Source organism: Canis lupus, chromosome 13 (assembly GCF_011100685.1).
Source record: "Canis lupus familiaris isolate Mischka breed German Shepherd chromosome 13, alternate assembly UU_Cfam_GSD_1.0, whole genome shotgun sequence".
Taxonomy (NCBI): Eukaryota; Metazoa; Chordata; class Mammalia; order Carnivora; family Canidae; genus Canis; species Canis lupus.
Window position 1 is genome coordinate 34,439,033 of NC_049234.1, and position 27,026 is coordinate 34,466,058.

Here is a 27,026-nt window from a genome sequence, read left to right on the forward strand (position 1 = left end):
ACAGAGGGTTTCTTACCGGCGCTCCAGTGGGTCCCTGAGGCCCCAGTTCTCCGGGATGGCCCTGCAATCCCTGCAATGCAACAACCGTCAAGGAACTCAGTCATCACCCCAGCAATTAGTGGGGAGTGGAGGGGGGAGCAAGGACACATGCAATGGGCCTGTTCTGGGATGCATGGTGGGGGCTGTCCTCAGAGTCCTGGGGAAGGAGGAACAGGCTGCATTTGGCTACTGGGGATGCTGTGGGGAGACCGTGCGGTTCAGAGACCTGCTTGCCACGCAGCCCGTGGACACCCTGGAACCAGTACACAGGCTCAGGGGTATGGGGCGCGGGGTGCAGGACACTCACCGGTTCCCCAGGCACGCCAGGATCACCCTTCTCTCCTTTGGGCCCTTGCTCTCCCTGTTGGAGAAGCACAGAGTACAGCACACACGCCCTGCCCTGCCCTGTCCACGGATCAGCCTCACTGGCCACCCCCGTCCTTTGCGTTGACCCGTTAGCAAAGGTTGCTCCCTCTGCCCGGGGTCCTTCCCCCTCGCACCCCGCTCAGACTCATGATGCTTACAACAACCTTCAAATCGAAGGCCAAGAATCGCTTCTTCAGGGAAGCTGACCCCAAACCTGGGGACTTTCCAGGCAGCATCCTCCTCCTCCCCAGACTCGTCCCACAGCAGTTTCACTGTTATTTGCACCCTTCAGGTTTGCCTCCCACCCCCCTCCAGCTCCGAGGCCTGCAAGCTGGCGAATAACTAACGATGGAAGGAATGTTGAGGGAAAGACTTTTCTCAGACCCTGAGCCTCTCCCCTTCCTTGCCTTGATGGAGAATCTGGGGAGGGACCTTCACTGGAGGGACCTGACAGCCTGGGGGCTGAACCCTACAATCGTGATGGCCAGAATGGGGTGTCTAACTTTTGCTAAAGAAGAGATGGGCCCCAGGCAGGACAAGAGGTGCCACGTTGGGGGCTGAGTAACAGCTGAAGCCTGCACATTGGAAGGGCCGAGCGTGGCTCCATCTCAAGGAGTGGGACCTAGAGCTGTGTGAGCACGCCATGGGCTGCTCAGGGGGACACCAGGCTCCCCTGGAAGCATCCTGAAGGCAAACTCTAACAGGAGAGTTAGGGACCCCGGGGCAGGAAGTGCTAAACGTCCAGTGGTGGGAGAAGAGGGCAGACAGGCCGCTCTCTGTCCCCAGGCACAGGCACATTCTGCAGACCTTGCCCCAGAGTTTCCCGCCCGCCCTCCTCTCCCAGCTGGACCCCCCACTTGGCATCTGCACGGCCCTGGCTGCTATTCTCTGCCTGCATCGTGTGTGTGGCATGGAACCTGCGCGGCCTTCCCCAGGGAGCCGTGGCCAGCGTTCACGGAGATCGGAGATCGCTTTTGCAAAGGGCTCCGTGACACCCACACGGGTGTGACTTCACCCCTCCTTCCAGAGGCTCCATCGCAAGCTAGCCCAGAGCACACCCCGGCTCCGTTCGCCAGGGACAGCAGCGCCTCTCTCCTAGCACGTTCTCCTTCTAGAACACTTCCCATGGTGGGGACTGTCCAAGCTCTTTGATCTTCCAGTCACTGGAAGTCACAGGGTTATCTCGGGTGAAGCACTAGAAAGATGCTGGGGGAAGGGGCTGTTGGTGGCAGGAAGCCCGGCTCAGGACTCAGGAGTTGGTCAGCCAGGCCAGCAGAGGGACCCCCGGGGGCTCATGGGCAAGGTGCTCCCGCCATTTCCAGTCCGGGGCTGGCAGTCTGTCTGTTGGGAGGCAGAGCCTTCACTCCAGGAGCACACGGATTAGCCCATGCTCATTGATTGATGATCAATAATATTGATTGCATGGGTATGACTGGCTTCTCTTCCTGACTGCCCCCGTGACGTCAGTCACATCAACACTCTCTCTGGGCTCAGTGTCACCCTGGTGAACTCGGCCACTGCTTGGCATCCTGGAGATTCCTCTGCAGGCTGCCCCGGATCCTTCCCTAGCGGCTGCTTGTGCACCACCTGCTGGCTCCCAGCGACAAAGACCCTCTTGAGTTCTTCGCTGCAATTTCCCCAGCCCGAGGCTACCTGGCCCTCCTTCCTCCATACCTGCACACACCACCTGGAGGCCTCCCCAGGGTGCAGGCCCCAGCCAGGCCCAGCACACTCCTCCAACCCCAGGCGGAGGGAGGTAGGCTTTTCCTCCCAGCTCTCCTCCTCCTCCTTCTCTGTTCCCTTCCTTAATTATGTCGTGAACCCTGCTACCTGCCCCATGAGCAGGGACTCCAAGGAGCACGCCTCCGGAGAGCAGGGAGGATGTCAAACAACACTCTTCGAAACCATCAATAAAAATACAGTTACCATGGTGATGAGGCCAGTCCAGAGAGATTCATGCAATAATCCACAATGCATATTTTTTTCTTTTTTTTTTCCTTTTTCCCTCATAGACACAATTTTCTCACATTGCACCTGAAGTGGCTTCCTAGTTTTCAGAAATCTCAGACGCTGCAGAGAGCATCACCAAGGGAAGACAAAGGGGAAGCCTGGCAGGCCCCAGCTTCCCATCATGAGTCGTCTGGCCAGAATGCCTTGGAAATCATCTTTAAGCCAGAGCCCCCTAAATCTGTCCTTTCCCACAGGCAACTCCCGAGTACTTCTGAAGTCCACACCACCCGGTGATGCCCCGTCCACCCCTCCTCCTCTCCCTTTCACCTCCGGAGCAGCTCAAAGTGCTTCTCCTTCCACCAGGATCTCAGCCCCTGGCTCCAGCCCTCTGCTCCCCATCTTTCCCGTCAAACACAGGATTAGCCGCAGCTTCTGAAGTCTATCAACGTAACACTGAGCTTGGGGAGAAAGCAACTCTGACACATGGGCATCTACAGGCTCTAAGCTGCTGGGTGGCCCCGAGCAGCAGGCCAAGTCCCATAACAGGAGAACACTGTCCTGAGAGCAGAGGGGCAAGCAAGCTTGTGCCTCTGGCCTCAGTGATGCGGAGAGCAAGAGGAGAGCCTGGGAATGCTTCCCCGAGCGCCTTTCCAAACAGAGAAGAAGCTTCCTAGTCATTGCAGTGAAGGTGAGCCTCCTTGTCTGTTAAGGGGTCAATATTCAGGAGAGGCCCCGAGTGCTCCTTCTACTGGCACCCTCACTCCTCCCGAAGTTGGCTGGGACCCCACTGTCCTCTCTCAGAACGGCCTTCTTAGGCCTGGGTGCCCCCATGCACTTCAGTATCCGCATCTGTCCCCATCACCACGACCCACATCCTCAGTAATGCTTCTCGGGATCCTTCAGTCTGCAGCCACTTTACACAGCTCTGGTCTCCTCGAGACCACCAGCTCTTTGTTCAGAACCTCACCCAAAGAGAGGGCCACCCTTATCCTCAGAGCAGGTGACCTCCAGGCCACTGGACTGTCGCAGGCCTGACACTGGAGCCAGGTCCTTGCAGGTGGGCCCGTCCCCACTCCCCAACCCCAGCTGCCAGAACTAATCTAGAAGTTCAACGGCCCTATGTGCTGGGGGCAAGTCACCACCAGAGAGTGCAGGCATCGCAGGCCTGGCTGAGGGGCACCTGAGCCAGGAGGGGCCGCAGCTACTTACTGGCATTCTTGGGTGCGGTGTGAAGAGGGATGTCTGAAAAGAAAACCACAGAAATGAGAAAAGGATGACTCGATTGTAACAACTGGCCTCTAAGAAATGGACCAAGTGGGAGATGGAGCCCCAGGGCTTCCTGGAGTGATGGTCAGCATTGACAGGCATCAACACCAACTTCTCTCCAGTCCCGGAGCGGTGGGTGAGGCAGGGCAGCAAAGCATGGTGGGCAGTTGGGGGACCCTGGAGTCACACCCCTGCCTAAAACCATGTGGCCACCTGTCAGTTTCTATTCTTCCATCGATAAAGTGGGGGCAGAAACCTCCCCTGCCCAGAGTGCCATGGCTGAAATGGAGAGTCCGTGCAAGTAATCAGAGGCTGGGACCTCGGGCCCTCCCCCAGAATCCACCTCTACCAGCATCTGCTGGCCATGATGCACGAGAGGAAGAAACCAGGGGAGACACGCTCTGGGCACGGGGAACCAACTTATGCAAAACTCTTTATCCCCGCACCCAGAGACACAGGGGCTGGCCGGCATGGCCCTCTGGCTCCACCCTGTGTCCATGCTGCTGTCAGCACCTTGCAGGTCTCATGACATCTCTGGCCACATGGCGTTTGCACCTGCTACTCCTCCAGCTGGGAACATGCTCTTATCCTTCCTTTACCTGGCTGATGGCAGCCCATCCTTCAGGCCTTTTGTCAATGTCCTGTCTTCAAAACCCCCTTCCCCTCAACTATAAATTACGTCCCTTTGTTACTCTCCCTGAGTGCACCCTGTTCTTCACTGGCATTTACTATAACCTGTCATATGTGTATCAGGGCCACCAGGTGACTTGAGTTTGCCTCTCTGCCTGGGCTGGAAAGCTCCAGGGTTTCCAAACCCTGTCAGCACCTGGCTCACAGCAGGTGCTCAAACAATAAGCAAACAGGGTAAAGGGCATCATAGATTCTAGTCCAAACACCCAATGAAGTCAAGGGGGCACCTGGGTGGCTGAGTCGGTGAAGCATCTGCCTTCGGCTCAGGTCATGATCTTGAGGGCCTGGGATTGAGCCCCATGTCGGGCTCCTTGCTCAGCAGAGAGTCTGCTTCTCCCTCTCCCTCTGCCCCCCACTTCCCTGTTCATGCTCGCTCTGTCTCTCTCAAGTAAATAAATAAAATCCTAAAAAAATAATCACACAATGAAGTCAAAATAGAAGGGCAAAAGCTTTTTCAAATCCATCTTGTCTTCCATGTCCCCAAATACTAGTAATTCCTTCTCCAGAAGAAATCACTATTTTTCAGTTTAGCAAATTTTTCTATGTATTTCCACATAATTATGAATGTATAGAAGTGCATGATTTTGCACAAGAGTTATACAAATATCAACAGCCACCACATGATTATTAGTTCTTGTTTACATGTTTAAACCACATATTCCTCACAATAACCAAGGGGTAGATCATGTTTTCCCTGCATCATGAATAAGAAAATTAGAAGCAGAGAGGTGAAAGCTTAACAAAGCTCCCACCAGTAGTAAGTAAGTGTGGGGTAGGAACGTGCCCCACCGGGGTGGCCCTGGAGGTCACGCTGGTTTCTCTAGGCAGCTTTCTTGAGTATCAGCAGTATCTTTTCAAGGCCATGTATATTGTGTATATATACATGAGTGTGTGCATATGCTTGTGTGTGTATTTTATAGAATAGGATTCCACGATATGGATATTCTGTGGTGCACTTAATTCTATGCTTTGGTCATATAAGTGGCCAGTAACATTTCATTATAAGCAAAACTACAATGCGCATTCTTGTGCATGCTTTTTCAACTACACACAATGCAAATATTTCCCTGAGATAGATGCCTGGAAACGAAATTTCTAAGCTAACAAGTACATACTTTATGATATGTGAATACTGAGCAACTTCTCAATTCGATGCTACCAATTTGCCCTCCTACTAAATAATACATTTCCCTGCATGCTTGCCAACATTAGACGTTTTCATTATTACACCAAGTTTTATATGACCGGTTCCGAATCTAAATTTGATTCTGAGATTCTTCTGACATCCTTATGGAATGGCTGAGTCTCGTTTTGACAGGTGTGTATGTGGGGAGGAGATTGAGCTGTAGAAGAATGATTTAACATACATAAAAACCACAGGCAGAGATTCTTTGTCACACTATAAACGGGATTTCTGGGTGTTCAGGCTCTCATCTCTCTGTCTCTATTTTCTTAGGCAGTTCCCTGCTCAGGGAACTGAATGATCCATACTTGCCCAACCATGGCCAGCACTGAAGCCACGTTCAATGTCCCTGAAACCAACTGATCAGAGCACAGAATATAATGGCTGGGAAGAAATATTAAAATGGAAAAAAAAAAGCATCCAAAATAGCCTCCCCTATTTATATAGAATTTATTTTTATTATTTATTTTTTAAGAATTTATTTTTAATTTAGTGTTTATTATGTATCAGAAACTGGACTATGAACTTTGCATTATTTCATTTAATTTTCACTAGGAATGTACAAGACAGCTGGGTATAATATCTTTTCTTAATAAATGAGAAGATGGGGTCTTTGAAATTAAACAATGTACCTAAGACCATAGTGCTGGTAGATGGCAGAGCAGGGACTCAGGAACTCAAACTCACTTTTTTCAAGCTCTGAAGCCCATGGCCTTACTCACTACTCATCACCAAGCACAATGCCTGCCCTCATGCCTGCACAGGGTGGAAGCATGAGTTGTGGTTATAGATCCATTTTGCCGTCTTGCTCTGGACAAAGTCTATTCCTGTTTCTTGTGTCTGGACCTCAGTTTCCTCATATGTTAATGGGTGGGTACATACTGTGTCTAGCCAATGTTCTGATAAATAGCCACTATGCTTGCTGCATAAAATAAATCAATAAACACAAGGTGCTTTTTACAGAAGCTTAAGTATTTCTGGATCACAAGACCTAAGAATAGGCTTGCCTAGTGGCCATCTCCACTGGAAAGATGTTTATAACTAAGTGGTTTGGGAGGAAGGGAGGCACCCAATGCCTGAGGGATTCAAAGAAGGATGAGGAGGAGAAGCGGAGTAACTTACAGTGCCAGGTAATCCAGGGGGGCCTGCGGGACCAGCTTCACCCTGGATGAAAATAAATCAATGAATGAATGAATGAATGAATGACCATTAATTCTCCTGCCAACATTGTTTATCCTGGGACAGCTCTCCCCAGATGACAGAACCACCTGCCCAGCATCTACCTTGACAGAGAGATAGATTCCAAATTATTAACTATTTCAGTTGTAGGAAACCTTATGCTTTGAGAATTAGCTATGCTAACATGGGTGGCCATAGATCACTTATATCACTCCATGCTATCCCACCGTGAATACGGAAATCAAGTGATCCATGATCTATCTGCTCGTTGATGACACTTAGTGCCATCACGGCCCGTGAAGCAGCAAACATCCCTGCTCTGTGCCCTTGGGCATAAAGACAGGAGCTCCCTTACAGACTCCACGGGCCCCAGCCCAGCCTGCGTGGAGGGGACGGGCCCTTCCCAGGGGACTGGGAGGGGACAAATCTACATTCCTGTAAACAACACAGGTCTGGGATTTAACTTCAATCTTCCATTTTATACATTCTTTGACCTCGTTGTGCTTGTCTACGTCTTCACAAAATAATGATGGCAGTACCGACAGCTCACAGCATCATAGAGGGACTGACTGAATATCTTCAGCAGGGCCCCAAGGAGGAGGACATGGTTCTACATTTGACCCCAGGCAAGGGGGCCATTAGTCTACCCATGCACAAGAAACCTCAGGGAGCAGACACGGTCCCCAAAGCCGTCCTTCCAGGTGGGCCATGTGACGCCAGGACATGGGTGTCTGTGTCCACACATGTTCTGAGTGGCCCAGGGCGAGGTCCAGGGCAGGCCTTCCATGCATTGTTAGTAAACCAATGAATGAAACTGGCTTAGAAAGAGACAAGGCCACTCTCAGTAAGCAATAATTATATGATAAAATAGCTATATTGTTTCTATTGTTATACAGTATTTAATTCCAGTTACTGAGTTATGTTTTTTTTTTAAGATTTTATTTATTGATTGATGAGAGACAGAGAGAGAGAGAGGCAGAGACACAGGCAGAGGGAGAAGCAGGCTCCCTGCAGGGAGCCCAACGTGGGACTCGATCCCGGGACTCTGAGATCACGCCCTGAGCCGAAGGCAGACGCTCAACTGCTGAGCCACCCAGGTGTCCCAACTGAGTTATGTTTTTATATGTATTGACTCATTGAATCTCCAGAGAAGTGCCTAGAAGGCAGACACTGTGGCATTCCCATTTCCGAGATGAGGACACCGACACCTAATGCTCATTTGCCTGCTCAAAGTCACAGCCGGCATGTGGCTGAGCCTGGTTCTCAGAATCCAAGCAGCAATGCCTTCACTAAAGTTCTAGAATTTTTTCCAGAAAGAAAAACACTTTCTCAGTGTTATTTGTACTACCCGATTTTACCCAATTATCCGCCTGACACTGACATCGTCGTGTTCCAGAACCAAGCTCATTTAAACCAGTTTACTCCACATTAAAAAGTCCAAATAATCAGAGTTGAGTGTTTCCTGGCAATAAAGGAAAATTTCAACTTTCAACTTAAGTGTCTGGGCTCAGCTCCTGGGCAACTAGGGAAGCTATCCCTTCACTTTTTTTAAAAAAAGATTTTATTTATTTATTCATGAGAGACAGAGAGAGAGAGGCAGAGACACAGGCAGAGGGAGAAGCAGGCTCCATGCAGGGAGCCCGATGCAGGATTCAATCCCAGGACCCCGGGATCATGCCCTGAGCCAAAATCAGAGGCTCAACCGCTGAGCCGCCCAGGTGTCCCAATACTTTTACATTTACCAACGTCAAAATGACTCAGCAAAACTTAAAAGCATGGACTCTATTTCTGCCCTAGCACACATTGTATGTCGGCCTTGTTGAAAAAATAAATAAATAAATAAATAAAAGGGAACACTCCAAACATAAAAAAAAAAAAAAAAAAAATCACAAAACCTCCCTGGTTCCCATAAGATTAAAGTCTTACAGCCTTGCATATACTAAAAACACAAGATAAAGTCTGTAACTTTCTGGACTGCCCTTCATCACAATGATCATATATATGTAAAAGGCATATAGAGAACCCTGCCCCGAATGTTTCTTCCCGGAGCACTCTCCTCTTTGTGGAGACTGTGCGTCAGGGCAGCTGTCTTAACTTGGGCTCAAATGAAACTCTTTTCCTTTCTCTTTACAATTTTTAAAGGTCTGTACATTTGGTGTTGACACAAGCCAAGCCAAGGTATGGAGGTGTATTAAAGAGCGGAGGACAGGGGAACAGACACGTCTCCAATCCAGGGGGTCTAAACATTGCCTTCTGGGAAGAGCCGGCCCCCCCTCCCTGGCGCTGTAGGGTGAAGAAGGGACAGCAGGTGGGGCGGAGAAGACCCCCAATGACCCCCTGCACGGCTGCAGAAGGACCCATGAGTTCTAGAGTTCGCCACCCGACGGGCCCAGATCCCAGCATCTCGGGAAAACATGAAGCCCCGGCAGCCTTGCTGAGGGAGGAGATGATCGTTCCCACTTTCCAAGATGCCACTGGACTAAAAGGGTCAGAGCCGGTGGCGAGGAGGATGGGCCTCGAACGCAGAGGCGGGGAAGTACAAGACACAGTCAGAAGGGGACGATGTTGCTTTAATGTCCTATTTTGGATTTTTGACCAGAATGATCTATTATTACATATTTCTCTGGAGGAAAGAACGGCAGGCCAGGTTCCCTGGAAGCTTGGATGTGATTCGGCCGGAGGCCTTGCAGTTCTATCAAAGCAATAAAAGGGGCTTTACGGTCTGGCAGGAGTCCTCTGCATCCTGGAAATGAGTTTCTCAAATGAAAATTGTAATTCCAAAAAAGCCACCAGAGCAGCAAGCCTGGGCCCTTCCCATTTCTGGGCCTCCGTGTCTAGATAGCGGGTCTGTGCAGAGTAAAGCCCTCCTCAGCCTCCAGCCCAAGAGAGAAGAAAGTGGGAGCCCCTCCTGGACCCCAGAGACAATGAGGAGGGGTAGGGGGACTGAGAAAGGGGAGACTGGAGGGGAAGGCAGTGCAAACATGGGGAGACAGGGGCGGGGGGAGCATCGTGCAGGTGACAGGTGATGGGGAGAGCCAGGCCTCCTGGGGGCGCCGTCATTGCTCAGGTGCCCACGGGCCAGGCCGGCCTCAGGCACTGCCCTGCTGGGAGCCAGGACCCTGATGCGACCCACTGCTGGGGTTCCGATCTTAATGCAATATGCTCCTGAGAAAGCAATGTGGCTTTTCTGTGCCTCAGTTTCCTTAGCTATGAAGTGGGGATGCTGCTGGTAACAGGACCCCTCTCAGGGTCACCCTGAGGATAGCCAGAGTCGCCGCAGGAGCAGTGCGTCCGGCGGTCCCGGCACAGACTGCGAGTCTCACTCCACCACACGGGACCTGCGTCCCGCTTCCCAGCAGCCCCGCGGAGGAAGGATCAGTGAACCCATCTCCCAGCCAGCGAGCCAAGGCAGAGGGAGGTCGGAGAAGGTGCCCAGAGCCACCGGGCGGGCAGAAGCGGATTAGAATCTAGGCCCCAGCTCAGGCTCGGAACCCGAGGCCCTCCCCACCGCGCGGCAGGCGAGGCACATGCACACGGAATGGCGCTTGGCCAATTCAGGCAGCGACGGCCAGGCGGCCAGCAGCAGCTCGTACCTTTTCACCTGGGTCACCTTTCACTCCCGGGAGGCCCAGCCCACCTTTCTCTCCCTGCAGCGAAAGAGGAAATTAGAACGCGCCACAACGCAACACCCGCCTTTTTCACGTACGAGCAAGTGGACCTTGGCTAAAAAATCCCTTTCTTCTCTCGACCTGGGCTGTCTTATCGGTAAAGGTCAAGGTGAAGTGCAGCTGCGTGGGCCACTGTCAGTGACCGTGAGGCACCCGATCCCCGTTGGGCCCCCGACATGACCCCCCACCCTGTTGCCCTCTGAAGATGCTGCACACTCTGCAGACTTCTCTCTCAGCTGGCAGGCCAGAGGGCCTGAGCCCCTTCCTCTCCTTGACTTTGAACCTGGGGAAATACTCCTGAGCCCCAGGTAACACCACCCCATTGGCCCAGGGGCTGGACCCCAGAGGGGGCTGCTTTGCGAGGCCACAGGTGCGGCGCTGCCACTTACCTGCTCTCCTTTCTCTCCCCTCACGCCTGGGAATCCGGGAGCCCCTGGGAGCCCCGCTGCTCCCTGCGGAAACAACACAGCACCGCTGTCTGCTGGGCTCTTGGGGAGGTGAGGGGCCTCTCCTGTGGGCCGGGCCGGGCCCCAGACCTGTGCTCTCCCCCTCCTGCCCCCCAGCCCCCTGAGATCTCCAGCAAATGAATGAATGAATGAATGAATGAATGAACGAAAATATGAACAAACAGACCTTCTCTCCAGGTCGGCCTGCCAGGCCTTGCTCCCCAACTTCACCCTGGAGACAGAATAACAGACACCCCATTATTTTCCGCTCACATTTGCGGCAATGGCTGTCATTCCCCCGGCCCCACACATTCACAGCACCTGCGGGCCGCAATTCTGGATTCTGGGGCATGAGCGTCGCATAGGGTCACAGCCCGCGCTCTACGCAGCTGACTCTATGCGGCAGCTCGGGCTACAGAAACCCTAAGCCTTTGGCATTTCCAAAGGGAGGGGGCTCCACACTCTTGCACATCCTTTCTCAGTTGCCCCCCAAAGAAACATCTGCTGGAACCGTGCTGACCCAGGTCACACCGCTGAATCCATCCATCCTGAACCTACAAGCGTACAAAGAGCAATAGCAACGGGCCAAAGCTGTGACTCCGAGGTCCATCCCGCTCTGAGCCGTTAGCACACGTGGCAGGGGAGCCCGGGCCCCAGGCTGGGCCCGGTGATGAAGGAGCAACCACTGAGGAGCACGCCCGGGCTGGCCCCTGTCCCGCAGTTGCTGTTCAGACTTTTTGGAAAACGCAGGCAGCCCCCAGGTTAGAGGCGGGTGAGAGCTTTAGTTTTCCTGTCCCGAGGTGTGCTACAGGAAGGGCAGGTCTTGGGGGGAAATTCTGGTCAACGTCCAAACGCAAACCCCAAATACATGCTGGTTCTAGAGGATTGGATGAAGTTTTGCCCTCAGCCTTTCGGTTCCTGGGTAGCATTTTGGGGTCGTGTTGAAGCGGGAGACTTCTACGGGCCTTGTCTGCTGGCCCCAGGACATCAGGCTGCTGTGTTAACCAGTCCCTGCAGACCACTGATGCGAATTTGTGTGTGTGGTGGTGGTGAGGGGTCGGTGGGGGGGGGGGGGGGAGGGACCATACTTTCTAACCAATGACATGGCTCGAAAACCACTGACTTCTTGAATGCCGACCTCTAACACCCATCGTGCTACTTAGGAGCACGGCCGTGTGTTTAGGAGCATGTCGTGTAGCTCTCCGTGAGGACTGTGGTCTTCTGGCAAGTGAACGGCCCCCCGAATGAATGAACGAGCAAGTTCACGCGTGCACGTCGTGATTGCCCCCGCAGCCACGCCAGACTCCGCTGCTGGTGACGGCCAGCATGACCACCACTTCTCAGAGGCGAAGGGGAGGAGGGAAGAAAAGAAAAAGAAAAGAAAGGATCCCGATGCACTGTTTAGCTTTGGGCGCTGCGGCTCTGGTGCCGCCAGGGGCACTGGCCCATCTAGAAATGTCCTCCATGCACTCCGATCCCCCGTGAAGTCCCAGTCTTTACAATTAGTAAAAACTGCTCTACGTGGAGTCACACAAATACGTGCCACTCCAACTGTCGCCTTACATCTGCTGGGATGCTAACCCCTTCGCCGCGGGGATTGCTTCTCTCGTGCTGAGAAAGCCACTGCGCGTCCGGGTGTGGTCAGAAGGCATTTTGATGAGCTTTGGAAGTGCCTCCTGAGTTCGCGCCACGAGCCCCTACATCAGAGGCCCCGGGGGCCGGGGGGCTGGGTGGCGTCTTGAATTCCCGATCTGTGCGCCCTGCAAGCCAGCTCCCTTCCCTGATGGACCCCTAAACCTGCTGTCCACGACTTAGCTGTAATCCTGGAAGATTTTTTATCTTTAGCTGGCATTTTGTAAAAAATACAAAAACAAAAACAAAAACAAAAAAACAAAAAACAAACAAACAAAAAAACAGGCGTAAGGCCCCAGGACAGATGGTTTTGGAGGCTGCTGAGTACGTTGTGAAGGTATCATAACTGCAAAAATTCCTAGTTTTGAACTTCCTGGAGACATGTTCCAAATGTATCGCACTAGGAATCGGACAAAAACGACACATGTGGGCTGGATCTTCGGGCCTTCAGAGGTCACCAGAGATACAAAGCACGTCGCAGACGTTGAGGCCACAGAAATCCCCAAGGGCACCTGTGAGGTCATCCCAACACTTCCTGTGATCTGCAATGGCCTCCTGCAGGCCCGTGCACGCGCCAGAGCCAGGCTCCGAAGACCACCGGACACGAGGTCGGAACTCACTTGTGCAAGCCCAGGAGGACGTGGGCTCCATTTTACAAATTGGAGAAGATGCAACTGTGAGGTGTGGTCCCCACGATACCATCTACTGGGTCATCAGCCAACCTGTGCCAGCCCAACAAGTCCTTTCCAGAAAATGATGGAATTTCAACCAAACACCGAACGGTGGCCTGGGTGCTTTTAAGACCACGAGCTTCACCCCCCTAAACGCACCCACACCCAGGCGTGCGTGGAGGTGGCACAATAAATTACTCATTATTATATTTCAGTGACTGAGGATCATCAAAGTGCTTTTTAAATGCATATGATGCTTCTTAAAACAGGAAGGACCACAGTCCTGTAGGTGGCAACGGGACAACCGTCTGTGCGCTCATGGGGCTCAGGGGCTGGGCCTCAGGGATCTGGAACCCAGACAACAGGGGGCTTCTCGGGGGACCCGGGAGGTTCTTGCCACACGGGATCCACCTGGGGGTGCGCGACACATTGTCGTCTTCTGAAGAATGCCCGCTGTGTGGAAGGCGAGGCAACACCAGGGCGCCTGCGGCTGTACCCCCTGCACCTTCGCCGCCCACAGGTGATCGGGTCCTGCCTTCCCGGGACCAGGGGTGAGGCCAGGCCCCTCCCGGCTCCTGCTGGGCTGGGTCGGACCCACCGGCCACGTGGCAAACTGGCCCTGGGAACCTGCTGCACAGGGCCCCGGGGTGGCGGGCCAGGCAATCACACGGGCCGGGGTGCAGCACCTGTCAGCCCACGCTCTCCCTGCCCCCGCACGTGCTCCCTGCACACACCTCTCACAAGTACCCCACACACTCCCCTATACGTACCCCACATGCTCCCCACACGCTCCCCACAAAGACTCCCCACATGCACTCCCCACACACCAAACGTACACACACCCCACACACGCACCCTATGTACACCCCACACATGCACCCCACATACACATACCCCACACACACCGCACGTACACCCCCCACACCCCATGTACATGCACACACCCCATATGCACTCCACATAGACACACCCCACACACCCCATGTACACACACACCGCACATGCACCCCATGTACACACACCTCACCCGCACCCCACATAACACCTCACACACACACCCCATGTATACACACACACACCCCACAAACACACTCCACATACACATACCTCACACACGCACCCCACATATAAACACCCCCCCACACACACCCTATGTACACATACACCAGACACCCTACCCCTATACCCCCACACACACTGACACATACACACGTGCACCCGCCCACAACACACCAGACGCACCCCACATACACATACTGACATAGACATAGACCACATGTGTACACCACACACATACACACATACAACATACACTCACCTCCCCCCGACACACTGACACACGCTGTACACCAAACACACCCCACACCCCATATACACATACCAACACACACCACAGACATACACACCACACATGCATCCCACATACAGACACCAACACACACCACAGACGCACACCACACACATACACACACACTGCACACCCCACATATACAAACCGACACACACCACAGACAGACACACACACACCAGATACACACACACAGGGCGCCACACACACGGTCCTGCTCTCTCTCCCGTATTCACTGCATTCTGAGCTCAGGCCACATCTGAGATTTGAACCCTGGGGGGCGGGTACAGACCCCCAGACACAGAGCGGAGTCCCTCTCGCTGACCGCTGCCGGGACAAGTTCCCCTCGAGGCCGTGTTCCACATCTACAGGCTTCCCGAGGACCCCCTGGCCCCGCTCCCTGTGTCCCGGGCCTGCCGTGACCATTCCCAGCCCGTGCGGCAGTCACAGGCGCCCCCACCCCTGCAGACGGGCCCCAGCTCACCCACCGTGCTCCCACCATCGACTGCGGTTCCCACAACCACAAACACACCAGTGGGCAGAACCTGGGGCGGAGGGGGGGGTCCATACCCTAAGGCCGGGTTTTCCAGGCAGACCGTCTTCTCCTCTGTCTCCTGGCTGGCCCTGCAAGGGGTGCACACGGAGGTTGGCGGAGGGCATGGGGCCTGGGGGTCACGGTCAGCCCCAGCCAAGGCGCTGCCCCCGCGAGGCCACGGCGGCCAAACCACCTCTCAGGTTCCATACGCCATGGCTCTGCTTTTGTTTTATTTCCCAAACATACAACTGAGTAGACGAGAGGAGGCGTGAGCAATTTGGAGACTTTGAAATACTAGGTTCGCCCTCTCGTCTTCTTGTGAAAGATGGGGAGAAAGAGGGGAGTGGTCACATAAACCCCCTTAAAATGAAATTAAATCCACACTTATTCTGTGTTTGGTCATGAAAAAGTTGCATTTCTGGGTTATTTGTTGAAGAGGATGATGGGTGCTCTCAAGAAGCCGACCGCTGCCCCACACCCTGAGGGAACGTGTTTGGAAGGAAAGAAGCACGTTCGCTGGTGGAAATATTTACTGGGCCGACTCGCGGCTGTTCGTGTGCCGTGTGGGAACCGGGAATTTGCTTCCCAGTTTTATGATACTTAACCTCTGACTCTTTTCTTAATGATCCTACCATAATGAGCCTCACAAGAATATTTTTAGAATTAGAGTCTCCTATGTCCTGAGCATCCCAAAGTTGCTACTTCTGGCCAACACGTGCGTATTTCTAACAGGTTCGTTTTAAAGTGTGAGGCTTCCAAATCCTTCTCCAGGCACCTTCGCAGAAATAAAGGACTTGCCCATGTCTGACCGGGTGAATGCCAACATTCCCAAGCCCTGATCCCGAGCCCTGGTCCCCAGCCCTGATCCCCAGCCCTGACCTCCAGCCCTGATCCCCAGCCCTGATCCCCAAGCCCTGGTCCCCAGCTCTGGTCTCCAGCCCTGGTTCCTAGCCCTGATCTCGATCCCTGGTCCTGAGCCCTGGTCCCCAGCCCTGATCCCTGGTCCCCAACCCTGACCTCCAGCCCTGGTCCCCAGCTCTGATCCCGACCCCTGGCCCCGAGCCCTGATCCCGAGCCCTGATTCCGACCCCTGGTCCCCAGCCCTGGTCCCCAGCCCTAGTCCCCAGCCCTGGTCCCCAAACCCTGGTCCCAACCCCTGGTCCCGAGCCCTGGTCCCCAGCCCTGATCCCCAGCCCTGATCCCGAGCCCTGATCTCTAGCCCTGGTCCCTAGCCCTGCTCCCCACCCCTGATCCCCAGACCTGATCCCCAAGCCCTGATCCCCAGCCCTGATCCTGAGCCCTAGCAATCAGCATATGTTAATATTCACCAACAATCCAACATCTCTTTCCTTCTGCATTTTGGGTCCCAAACTCCTGTCGCCCCTGTGAACACCAACCTTGGGTCCTGGCAGGCCTGGTGCTCCATCCTGCCCATCCTTTCCAGGTGTGCCCTGGTCAAGAGGGAGAAAACAAGGCACAATGAGAAGCATGTTTAGGGAGCAATGAGAGGTGTATTTAGGGTGCATTGCACTGAGGGGCTTCTAGCCAGGAGCTGGCTTTGTAGCCAGCAGCCTGGCCGTCCCGCCTCTGAGGGGGGGCGTTCTCTCGCCAGCGTGCCGGTCTCGGTGGGACCAGGCTGTCCCCACACACTGCCTTATGAGGGAGATGGCCCTCGCCCTCTGGCCAGGGCCTGGTGTCCCGTGCGGACATGTGCTGTTGGCAAGAGGAGGCAGGACCCAGACAGTGAGCTGAACCCGCTCAGGTCCCTCTCTCCCTGTCTTCTGCTTCCCACCTTGTTTCCTGCTCCCTGCAAAACCTCCGCCCACATTTCCTCCCTTCCCAGCGTCCTGGTTGGAATTCATCAAGTCCGCCTTTTATTTCTAAGCACGACACTGAGGGGCTCCATGTCCTAACTCCCTACAAGTGGCCTCCTCCTCCTCCGCCAGCCCCTTCTGACCAGACCACGATAGGTGGTGTCGCAGGCAAGGGGACAGAGGCTCAGAAAGGCCGAGGCATGTACTCCAGACTCCGTGGTGGGTAATGGGGCCCCACAGGGTTTAAACCCAGGCCTCCCGGCTCCACCTTCCGCTGCTCCAGATGTATTTGCTCTGCTTTTTCTCTGACCCTTAAGTGACCTAACAGGTGCACCCTCCCCCCCACGACAGCTAGGAGGGAAATCCCTTCCCTGCAACATATGTTACTGTGGCAGCTGTAAGTGCTATTCCAAGTTATTACTATTTTAGTAAAACCTGGTAATTTTTCTGCCAAGAGGTCCCCTGACACCCAATTCACGACTCCTATTCCCTGGAGTCTCCAGCCTGGGCTGGTGGCCTATTGGGAGGACAGCCCCATCTTCCTGGAGCAGGGGTCCCAGGAGGGAACCCCTAAAAGGGTAGGGGGAGGCATGCTTCTGGGGGTAAGGGCACTCGGGTCCATGAAGCATGATCTCACTGGAGAGCAAACGCAAAAGCCGGAGGCAGTGCTTCCAACTGTCAGGGGCCATGACGTCCCTGTCTGCGCCACGGCGGCCTTCTTTCCACTGCTTTTTCCTCTTCCCCCGACTCTCTCCCGTGTCCTGAATGTTCACACCAGCATGCGTGCTTGTTGACGAACCCCTTACATCACATGTGATTGTTAATAGGTTTGAACTTTCCTGCGACACCGTCACATGAATACACCCTTTGTGGGTGATGCTGTGGGTGGCAGGGCACGCGTGAGTGTTCGCGGGGCACACTGCAGGTAACTTTGGGTTCGTGAGTACTTGCTGGTGCTGCTGCAATGGAGCAGGTGGTCAGCTTTGGATGAGGTCGCCCTAGAGTGTGCATCACACCCCTGAGTGGACGTCCCACAGCCTTCGGTATTCAGCAGAGCTGAGAATGCTGGCATTCTAGCCATGAATGCTGGCATTCTAGCCACCTGTCCTGGGTGGGGGTGGGGGGTCCATTTACAGCCACCAGTGGATCTGCCAAAGCTCCAACGACAAGGAGGCACTGCTGCTGGGCGCTACACGGTCTGATTTACCTCTTTCACCTCTTCTGTGCCGTCTGGATCCCCCTCCTCACCCAGTGGCCCATGGGAGAGAAAGCCAGCCATCAGGAAATCCATCCAGGGGCACAAGGCCTCCCTGGGTGTCATGCACAGGTCGATGAGGATGATGCAGCCCTGTGGTGTCACAAGCCACCCCCACCACTGGGCCCTGAAGAGTGCAGGGCCAGAACTAGGACACCCCAGCTTTAACAGCACACACGTTACGTGCGTGGAGACACAAAGGTCACTGAGTCCCATCGTCAGGACTTAAAAGGCAGAAGGTCCCCGGGTCCCCAGGATCTACTGAGTTCGGGAGTGAGGAAATGCAAACAGGCCCAGAACAGGAAGACTTCGCCACCTCGGTTACTTCCGTGACCCTCTGCACGTGTCCCACAGGGACAGGAAGCCACGCTTTAAGCAGCAAGGGCTTCTGAACTTGCCTCTTCAAAGAGACCAGAGGTGGTGGCCTGCGGAGAGGATGCCCCGATCTGCACCCTGGCTGGGGACCCATGGGGGAGCCGTGCCGGGAGACTGAGGACGCGGAAGGAACCACAGGAGGAAGGGGTTGGGCTGGGCGCCGGGGCCTTGGTGCCCACTGGCAGGGGAGCAAAGGGAATGGAGAGAGGCCGGCAGCCCCGGTGGCTGGCTGGGAGGGCCCAGCCACCCCCGACGTGGACCAATGGAGGACGGATAAGAGTGAGTGGGGGACGCTCCGGGGCACTCACCGTCGGCCCGGGGTGCCCGGGTTTTCCCGGGAAGCCGATCTCTCCAGGTAAACCCTGAGAAGGGAATCACAGGGAGCAACCGTTAGTCTGGCTTCTTTGGAGCATCAGGGCCTTTCTCCCAACGCCTTGCCTGGCACGTCCCAGGCCTCTGTGATGAGGATGCTGGGGCGGGGGGTGGGATACACCTCAGGGCACCGGAGCATGCTTAGTGTGCGGCACTGTGAGACGCGGAGTTGTCACACCGTGTCCGGTCTGCAGTCCCCACTGCGCAGGCTCCCACCTGGTGGGATGGGCCGAAGGGCCACCCCTGCTGGTGGCTAGGTCCCCTCCCCCTCCGCTCACAGGAGAACTTCCCCAGCTACAGGACATGTGGGCAGGGGGCAGGATGTCAACCAGTGTCTACCCCGGCCCTCTGGCGGCCCCGGCGCCAAACCACAAACTAGTTACGGGCATCCCCAGACTAACGTTCCTCCTCCGACGTGTCTGTCTCGAGAAGCAGCCAACCCACATGCTACATGAGCTCAAGAGATATTTCTGGTCTAATCTAGGGCCTGAAAGCTCAGAGGCTAGGGGGCAGCTACAGGAGGAGTCCTCCTCGCTCATGAAGGAGAAGGACAAACAGATGGCCGTACACGGAGACATTCCCGGTCCCCGGGGGCCATGAGACCCTCACCTAAGGGACCTTGCACAAGAAAAGCAGAGCCAGTCTTACCGGGGGTCCTCCGGGTCCGGGGGGGCCTGGGATGCCAGGCGGTCCTGGTGGGCCCTGCAAAGGAAGAGCATGGCATGGGTTACGATTGTGCGTGGAGCAGTTTCCTGGTGACAATATCTTTTGAGAGAGGAGGAGGGAAGGTGTCACAGAGACCAGGTGAGCCTTCATCTCCGTGATGCTTTATTTTCAAATAAACAAAAAAAGCAAAAAGCAAGAAAAAAAAAACAAGTAAAATTTGCAAGCTGTTGACACCTGTCATATTGAGGTGATGATTCTATAACTGTTAGGTCATCTCTTCTGTCTGTTCAAAATACTTGAGCATTTAAAGTAAATACATACGTATTTATGTGCATAAGGCTGCACGTTTACACACACACATGCACACACGGTGGGTTAAGCTGTTAACAAAGACCTTGCAGGACAGTGGCTGCTGGGGGTGAATGACATGGGTCTCCTGCCCCAGCCGCCCTCCCCCCCCCCCCCCCCCCCCCCGATTCCCTAGGTCTGGGGTGGGGCCGCCAGCTGGTAGTCCTGAGAGCTCTCAGGACGATTCTCCGGAGCCCAGTCTTGACATCCACCCTGCAGCCCCGGTCGTCATGCCCTACACCGATCCCAGGGGCACCTCCACGTCCAGGAACCGACGCAGGCCCCACAAGCAGGACAGAACCCGAGCCGGAGCTCCCGCCTGCGGGGCAGCCCCGTCCGACTGAGGGTGCAGGCGAGGCGACAGGGGCACCAGGGCAGGTCGTCCTGTCACACACCCCAAGTTCTGAGCCTCGGGCAGCTGTGCAGGCCCAGGACCACGGAGAGGGACTGGAGCCCAGAATGGACCAAAGTATTTACAGGTTCCCGACAGCCCCTGCCCAGCCTGGGACCCACTCACTTCACAAGGTGCAGCTCTGCTCCACGGATGAGGAATTGTTGGGACGCACTGTTGGGCGGATGACCTGCTTGCCGGCGGCACCGTGCACCCATCCAGGTCCATCCCCACCTCCCCCCTCTGCGCCCTCACCCTGTTCTCAGAGAGGAGCTCTGGTTTTGTTTGCTCGGGTCTTCTTCCTGCAGGAAGGTGCCCCCTCCCAGCCCCCTTCTCCACGCCTCCACCTCTGACACGGTCTCCCGTTCCCTAACTTGCTCCTCCACGCTCAAGGCCAGTGTCACCGTGGTCGTCTGACTCCCCTGCCCTCTGAGGCGGAGGCCCCTCTTGTTCCCTCTGCATGTCTCACAGACCTGAACCCAGGGCTTGGCCTACAGCAGGTGCTCCATATATGTTTGAGGACTTCAACTGAATTTAAGGGGCGCTAAGGAGAGGGCCCTGCGTCCAGGGAGAAAGCTGCCACGTCGCCACTAGAGGGGGATCAATACTAACAAGTGACAAAGGCGGCTGCTCCCCTGGACCATTGCCCTGTCTCCCGCTGGGGGCACACGCGAGTCAGCGATGGGCGCAGAGGGAATTTCTGATGGCATCTGCACCTCGCTGTCCCTGTAGCAGCTGTCTTTGGAGGTAGCAGCTACTTTTGTTGGGAGAGGTGTGCTTGAGGCAGGCGCAGCTGAGGGGCCCGGTAGCCCGGGACAGGGGGCCGGGCAGGGGTCCTCCCTGCTGCATGCGGGTCTGGGACGAGCACTGAGAAGGTTCGTGGCCTCACCCCTACCGCCCAGCAAGAGCCCTGCAGGTGACACTCCCAGGACCCCCTCGGAAGGCACATTCCAGGTGACCTGCTCATACTCCAATGTGACCCTTGGGGTCTCATCCACCCCCCTGTCCACAGGGCTTCTCTGAGCCCCTCCTCTGCTAGCAATCTGGACACATCAGCCTTCTTTCAGGATGATGATGCGCTTCCAAGATGGTGATGAACCCTGGAGTGCTTCATGCGCTTTCAAGCAGATTGCTGCAGGAAGCAGGCCTCCTGGCTAGCTTGCTCCTCCGACGGACCCTGTTTCCCCTTCCTCCTTTGCCTCTTGCAAACCCCCTGCAGGACGCTGTGGCCTCACAGCATGCCAGAGTAAGCGGATCACTAGTGGTCACCTACTGGAAATTAGGCCTGCTTGTCTGATGATAATGAAGAGAGACCCAGAGAGGGTAAGCGCCCCCCCACCCCGAGGCCACAAAGCCATCATCTCCAGAGGATCCCTGATAGGCCGGCTGCTGCAGAGACACCCAGAAAACTTGTCATAAGTACAGTATCCGGGGCCCCTTGTTTGCCTCCGGGATAAGCCCAAGGGGTCAGTGACTTTGGAAACACTCCTCCCCACCCCCCAGGAATCCTGAAGCGCTGTCTGGTCTGGGAATCGCCCACCTAAACTAACTCCACACACACCCTAACTATGAGAATATTAGAAGCACAATGAGAGAAGCAGGGTTCCATGCAAGGAGAAAGCAGAAAACACAGAAGTAGGAGAAGGGCTGGGGGGAGTGGCCAGCCCCCCACTCAGTGCTCCCTCTGCCCTGTGCTTCATATGCTGGGCCTCATTTCTGTCCACCACCAAGCCTGCCAGGCGGGTTTACTCCATCCCATGTTATGCACAAAGAACTGGAACTTGGGAGGGAAATTGTTATGAGACACAGCTGGCATTCAGATGCAAGGACCCTGGTCCCTTCACCTGCCACCCCCTGTGCCCGCCTCCTGCAAAACATCTGTACAGCTTGGAACACAGGTCTGAGCCCTCTGGTTCCAACCCCAGCACTCCCTTGGACAGAGTGCTCTCCTAAGAGACTGTGTGCATTAAATGGGACCAGAACTTTCAACTTTCATGTCACATCCACCTCCTTTGTAAGGACCCGCAGCACCTGGTTCATTGCTATGCACACACTAGGGGCTTAATAACGGCCTGCTTGTCTGGTGCTGTAAATTCAGGAGGTCAGTACCTGTAGCAAGCAATTTACAGAGAGAAGCTGGAAGCAGCTCCAACAGCTGGCAGGGGTCTGGGCACTGCTTCCAGCTGGGGTGGCCACACAAAGGGCACAGCCGTTCGCCCCCAGCCTCCTCTCACTGACAAGGAGCATCTCCTAAGTCCAGGTGAGAAATGCATGGTGGGGGAGGGAGCAGCAATGAGGACCCAATGTCAGCCCGCCTGCCGCTGGTGCCCTGGGGACCCTGCTCAGAGGGCATCACCGTGCCTTCTGACAGCCACGCGGGGACACAGGCAGTAGAGGATGCTCTTCTCAGAACTGCCACCTGGCCTTGGGAGGTTCTGACGTCTGCACCCTAGGAGGCTGCGATCGGCCTCCTCCAGGTGACCAGACACCTGGAGCAGAGCAGACCTCCACTCTGGAGGAAACTCAGAAGGCTTCTGATCCAGCCTCTGGCGAGCCATGGGGGAGGGTCGGTGGGGCAGGAGCGGGGCCTGGGAAGGACCTGGACACGTGGGCCCATCAGCCTAGAGGCCAGGTACGGAGAAGATTTTTTGAAGCACCAACGATCTTCCTGGCCATCTATGAGGCTTTTATGCATATGGCCCCATGACCCCTAAGCGTCCCCGTTTATTGCAGTCCCTGCACGTGGGGTCCAGCTAAGGAAGCAAACAGAACCCCTATCTGCTAGTTCCCAGCCATATGGCAAGTTCCTTGCTTTACGAAGGCCCAGTCCCCTGGTCTGTAAGGTGGAGCCATGAAGCCTCTGTTCCTTGAGATTGAACACGGTAAGGCACCCAGGACAATAAGCCCTGTGCTGCCCCATGCCATGGGGAAGGTGGTTATTATATTTTGGCCTCCTGCCTGACACCAGCCCCAGCACAAAGTCTGAGTCCGTGTGAAGGGGCGAGTCAGCTGGGGGCAGGGCCCCCCTGGGAGAACAGGGGTGAGGGGTGGAGACAGCAAGAACCAGTCCAACTTGGGATATATTTTGAAGGTGAAGTTGACAAGATTTACAACAGTGTGTGTGTGTGTGTGTGTGTGTGTGTGTGTGTGTGTGTGTGTGTGTGAAGAGAAGCATCAAACCCAGCTGTGTTTGCCCAGAACAAGCAGGTAGCTGGTGGCACCATCTGCCAAGAGAAGGAACATGGGAGGAGCACAGTGGAGGATGAGGTGGCATCAGTGGTTCTTCTGGAGGATGTTGTGTTTGATGCACGACAGCCCGCCCCGGAGGAGCGGGGTGGCAGGAGCCTGGGGGCTTTGGGGGTGGGCCCGGATCTACCCATGGTCAGGGCCTGCAGGGTGGGCAGAAGCAGGGCCCTGCACAGGATCCTGAGAGATGGTGTGGGGGGCCCTGCTGTCCTTTCAGGACATGGGCAGAGGGGGAGATAGCAAGGCAGACCGGGACTCAGGGCCAGACTGTCAGAGAAGCAAGGGTCTGCATGGCCAGAAACCGAGAGAAGGAGGTGCTTTGAGAAGGAAGAAATATGATCATTCGGGAGGTGGAGCAGGGCGCACCTAGGGAACTGACCTGTCTGGGGTGGGAGGGTGCCTGGAGAGGATCTGCATGGGTGGCAGGTGGAGAGGAAAGTTCAGGTGAATGCAGGAGGGGGAGATGTGGAGTCGGGAGGACCCTGACCTGCAGGGGTTCAGGAGGGTCACCACTTGGAAGCCCGCACCCACTTCCCTTCTTCAGGAAATTAAGGCAGGAGTCCACGTGTCCTTGACCCTCACCGCACTTCAGACCAAGGGCAAATTGTCCTGCCTGCTGTTTTAACATTTTTTTTTTTTTAGATTTTATTTATTTATTCATGAGAGACATACAGAGAGAGGCAGAGACAGAGGCAGAGAGAGAAGCAGGCTCCATGCAGGGAGCCCGACATGGGACTTGATCCTGGGACCTCGGGAGACGACCTGACCCAAAGGTAGATGCTCAACTGCTGAGCCACCCAGGGATCCCTAACATTTGAATTTAAGATCATACATTAGGTTATGTTAAACTAAAACTATTTAACTACTACCTTTATTGGTGAGTCATGATAGTATAAAGGGATTAAAAAATAGGGCTTTGGTTTCGGGTGGCCTGGGCCCAACACTAGATTGCCTCGCACTCCCTCCACGGACTTGGGCAATGCAGTTCCCCCTGTGCCTCAGTTTCCAGAACTGCAGGAGAGAGGCTGGAGCGCCTTTGCTCACCTCAACATGGATTAGTGAGGGTGTGTGAGCAAGCTCGGAGCACTGGAGCCTTGCACACGTGTTGCTCCACTCTCTTTTCCTTTTACTATTAATAAAAATACACAAATAACCAGTTAATCTAGTTATTACTGAGTGACAAGTTAACCAACAGATTTAAATGTTAACAACATAATAACGACTGTTCTCGTTGTTCCCAATGAAAACAGCTAAGTAGTGACTACTAATAAAAGTGAACCAATCGGTGTAATTAGTATTAATGAAATAACATTCGATCCGTCCAAAACGATGGCGGCTACGCAGCTCTTGAACATTCTCCGTAATGACAATGATGGTGCATAAACAACCACTTAACCTAATTCTCATTAATAAAGGAATGGCAAATAGTTATTCCCAATAACCACCTAGTTCCAACTGGCAGAGATTCATGAAGCTGGATGGGATGTGAAGATGTGTGGAAATTACTTGCACAAATTAGCCTGGCAATCAGGCTGCTTATGTGGCTTGGAAATGTTTGCTGTTGAGGGAGGGGGTTGTTCATAATTTGTACATCTCCCCCCCGCCGCCCCACTTAGGATGTGGCTCCCGGGGAGCAAAGCCATAATGACTACCTTCCCCAGCAGGGCTCCTGTGCAGAGACCCAGGCCCACAAGCCCACCTAGTCATCTCCAGGGCCAACCCCTCCCCTGGGCCACTGATTCAAGGGCCATCCGTCCTTGCCTGCCACACCAAACGCCATCAGTTTCTGCAAATGCCTGACCCGATGAGACACAGATTTCCATTTTGCCTAAAAGGCTGCCAGGACATAAGAGCCACTGCCTCCAACATCATGAATGCATCTATTTATTCTGAAACATTCCAGCAGGTGAAGTTTTTTCATCTTGAAAAAAAAAAAAAAAGGCACCGAAAGCATCTTCCAGGATGCCAGCCGCCCTGGGGCCAGTGCACTCTGAGGTTGCTGAGCGGGCTCATCCCAGTACACGCAGAGCTAATTAAGCTCTGAGCTCCGTCTCCTTGGGTTTTACATGGGATCTGCATTCTTGTCTCACAGGTGGGTATAAAGAATAGTCACAATTATGTACGAACACTAAAGAGGGTGTCTTGACAATGGCAGAAATGAAACCCTTTATCTCCCTTCCTTCTTCTCGACAGAGCAGAAAAGATTCTCAGCAGAAGCAACCTTGATTTTCCAGATGGGTGTAGGCAGGAGCCACCTCTGGGCCCCGAGAGAGGCCGATTATCTCACCTCTCACCCAGAATCCAGCTCCCTGGACTGTCTTCTCTACCTGCAAGTCTCTCTGCCCCGCTAAGAGGTGGCTCCTCCGGGTGCATGCATGAAATCTGCATGGTGGCACCCAGATTTCACACGCCCTCTCCGATCCGCAGAGCTGAGTGTGGCACACAGTGGGTACTTACAGATAAATCCCTCTTGAATGGATGACCCAATGAATCACAAACAAGGGGGACTGTGGCAAAGCCCAGGAAAGGTGAGCATGCAGCTTGTCAAGAGGAGCGAATCAGAGGGGACGGCCGGGGGTGCCCCACAGCAACCTCCTCGTGTGGGGACGGTCGGCTGCAGTGAAGCATCAGGTCCACTGGGCAGTGATCCCATCAACGGTGCCAGCCCCTCCAGGCTCTACGTTGTCCAACTCTGAACCCTGAGATCCCCCATATCTATCAGATTTCCCTATTTCTGGCAAAAGTCCTGGAGAGCCCAAGCATATTTATATTACAGCACCCAGCTCAATGCCTGGCATTCGGTAAACATTCAATGAAGGAAAGCGATTTCAAAGCTAAACGTGAAAGAAATATATCATCCAAGGTAGCAGGAAGAAAAAAAAAGTTGTAAGTAGCGGCAAAAAAATGTAGCTTAAAGTAATTTGATGGAGCTTCATGTATGGTGAAATTTGAAATACAAGCTTTGCTTCTGGAAAGCAAGGTAATAAAACAAATGCAGAAAGCACTCTATTTTTCACCAATAACATCAAAACCCCACGGTGAATGTGGAATCTTTAGAAAACCGTGAATTATGATTGATTTTATACTCCCTTATCGCATGCTAGATCCGGACCTAACGGGAGGTGCCAGGATGAAGTCTGGGGAGGTGTGCAAGGCGCCCATCACTCACCAGGACGCTTTGAATGTCAGCGAGCAATAAAAGCTGGCCTCGGAAGCACAGAGAGCACCGTCTCCAGGGGGGGTGCCTCCCTGCTGGTGCCTGATGGATGGAGAGAGTGGTGCCCCACGGATGGAGAGGGTGGTGCCCAGTGGCAGGTGGGTGCTGAGGCCCACGGCCTCACCGCAGCTCAGGGGGCAGCCAGCGCGACCCATGACTGTGTGTCCCTACTCACTGCCACTGCTCCCAGGAGAACAGGGATAGGGTCCCCACTGGGTGCTCCTTGTGCCTCAGAGACCTCATCGCCTGGGCCACATCCCTGTTCTCTTCCACCACAATATGGCCCTCCCTTTTATTCCTTTTGGTATTTCTCACAAGTGGTGTAACTTGCCTCCAAAATGTCCTAGCCACCAGGTGGTGATGCTGGGA

At 54.5% G+C, this 27,026-nt stretch overlaps 1 protein-coding gene across 1 annotated transcript in view; it reads right to left on the reverse strand.

Annotated features, from left to right (window-relative positions):
* COL22A1 (collagen type XXII alpha 1 chain) overlaps positions 1-27,026 on the reverse strand; it is a 269,313-nt gene that overhangs the window by 105,019 nt on the left and 137,268 nt on the right. The window contains 11 exon segments of the mRNA XM_038555601.1: positions 17-70; positions 347-400; positions 3,565-3,597; positions 6,617-6,658; positions 10,267-10,320; positions 10,731-10,793; positions 10,975-11,019; positions 15,009-15,062; positions 16,371-16,424; positions 18,726-18,779; positions 19,438-19,491. Coding sequence (XP_038411529.1) covers positions 17-70; positions 347-400; positions 3,565-3,597; positions 6,617-6,658; positions 10,267-10,320; positions 10,731-10,793; positions 10,975-11,019; positions 15,009-15,062; positions 16,371-16,424; positions 18,726-18,779; positions 19,438-19,491 — 561 coding nt within the window.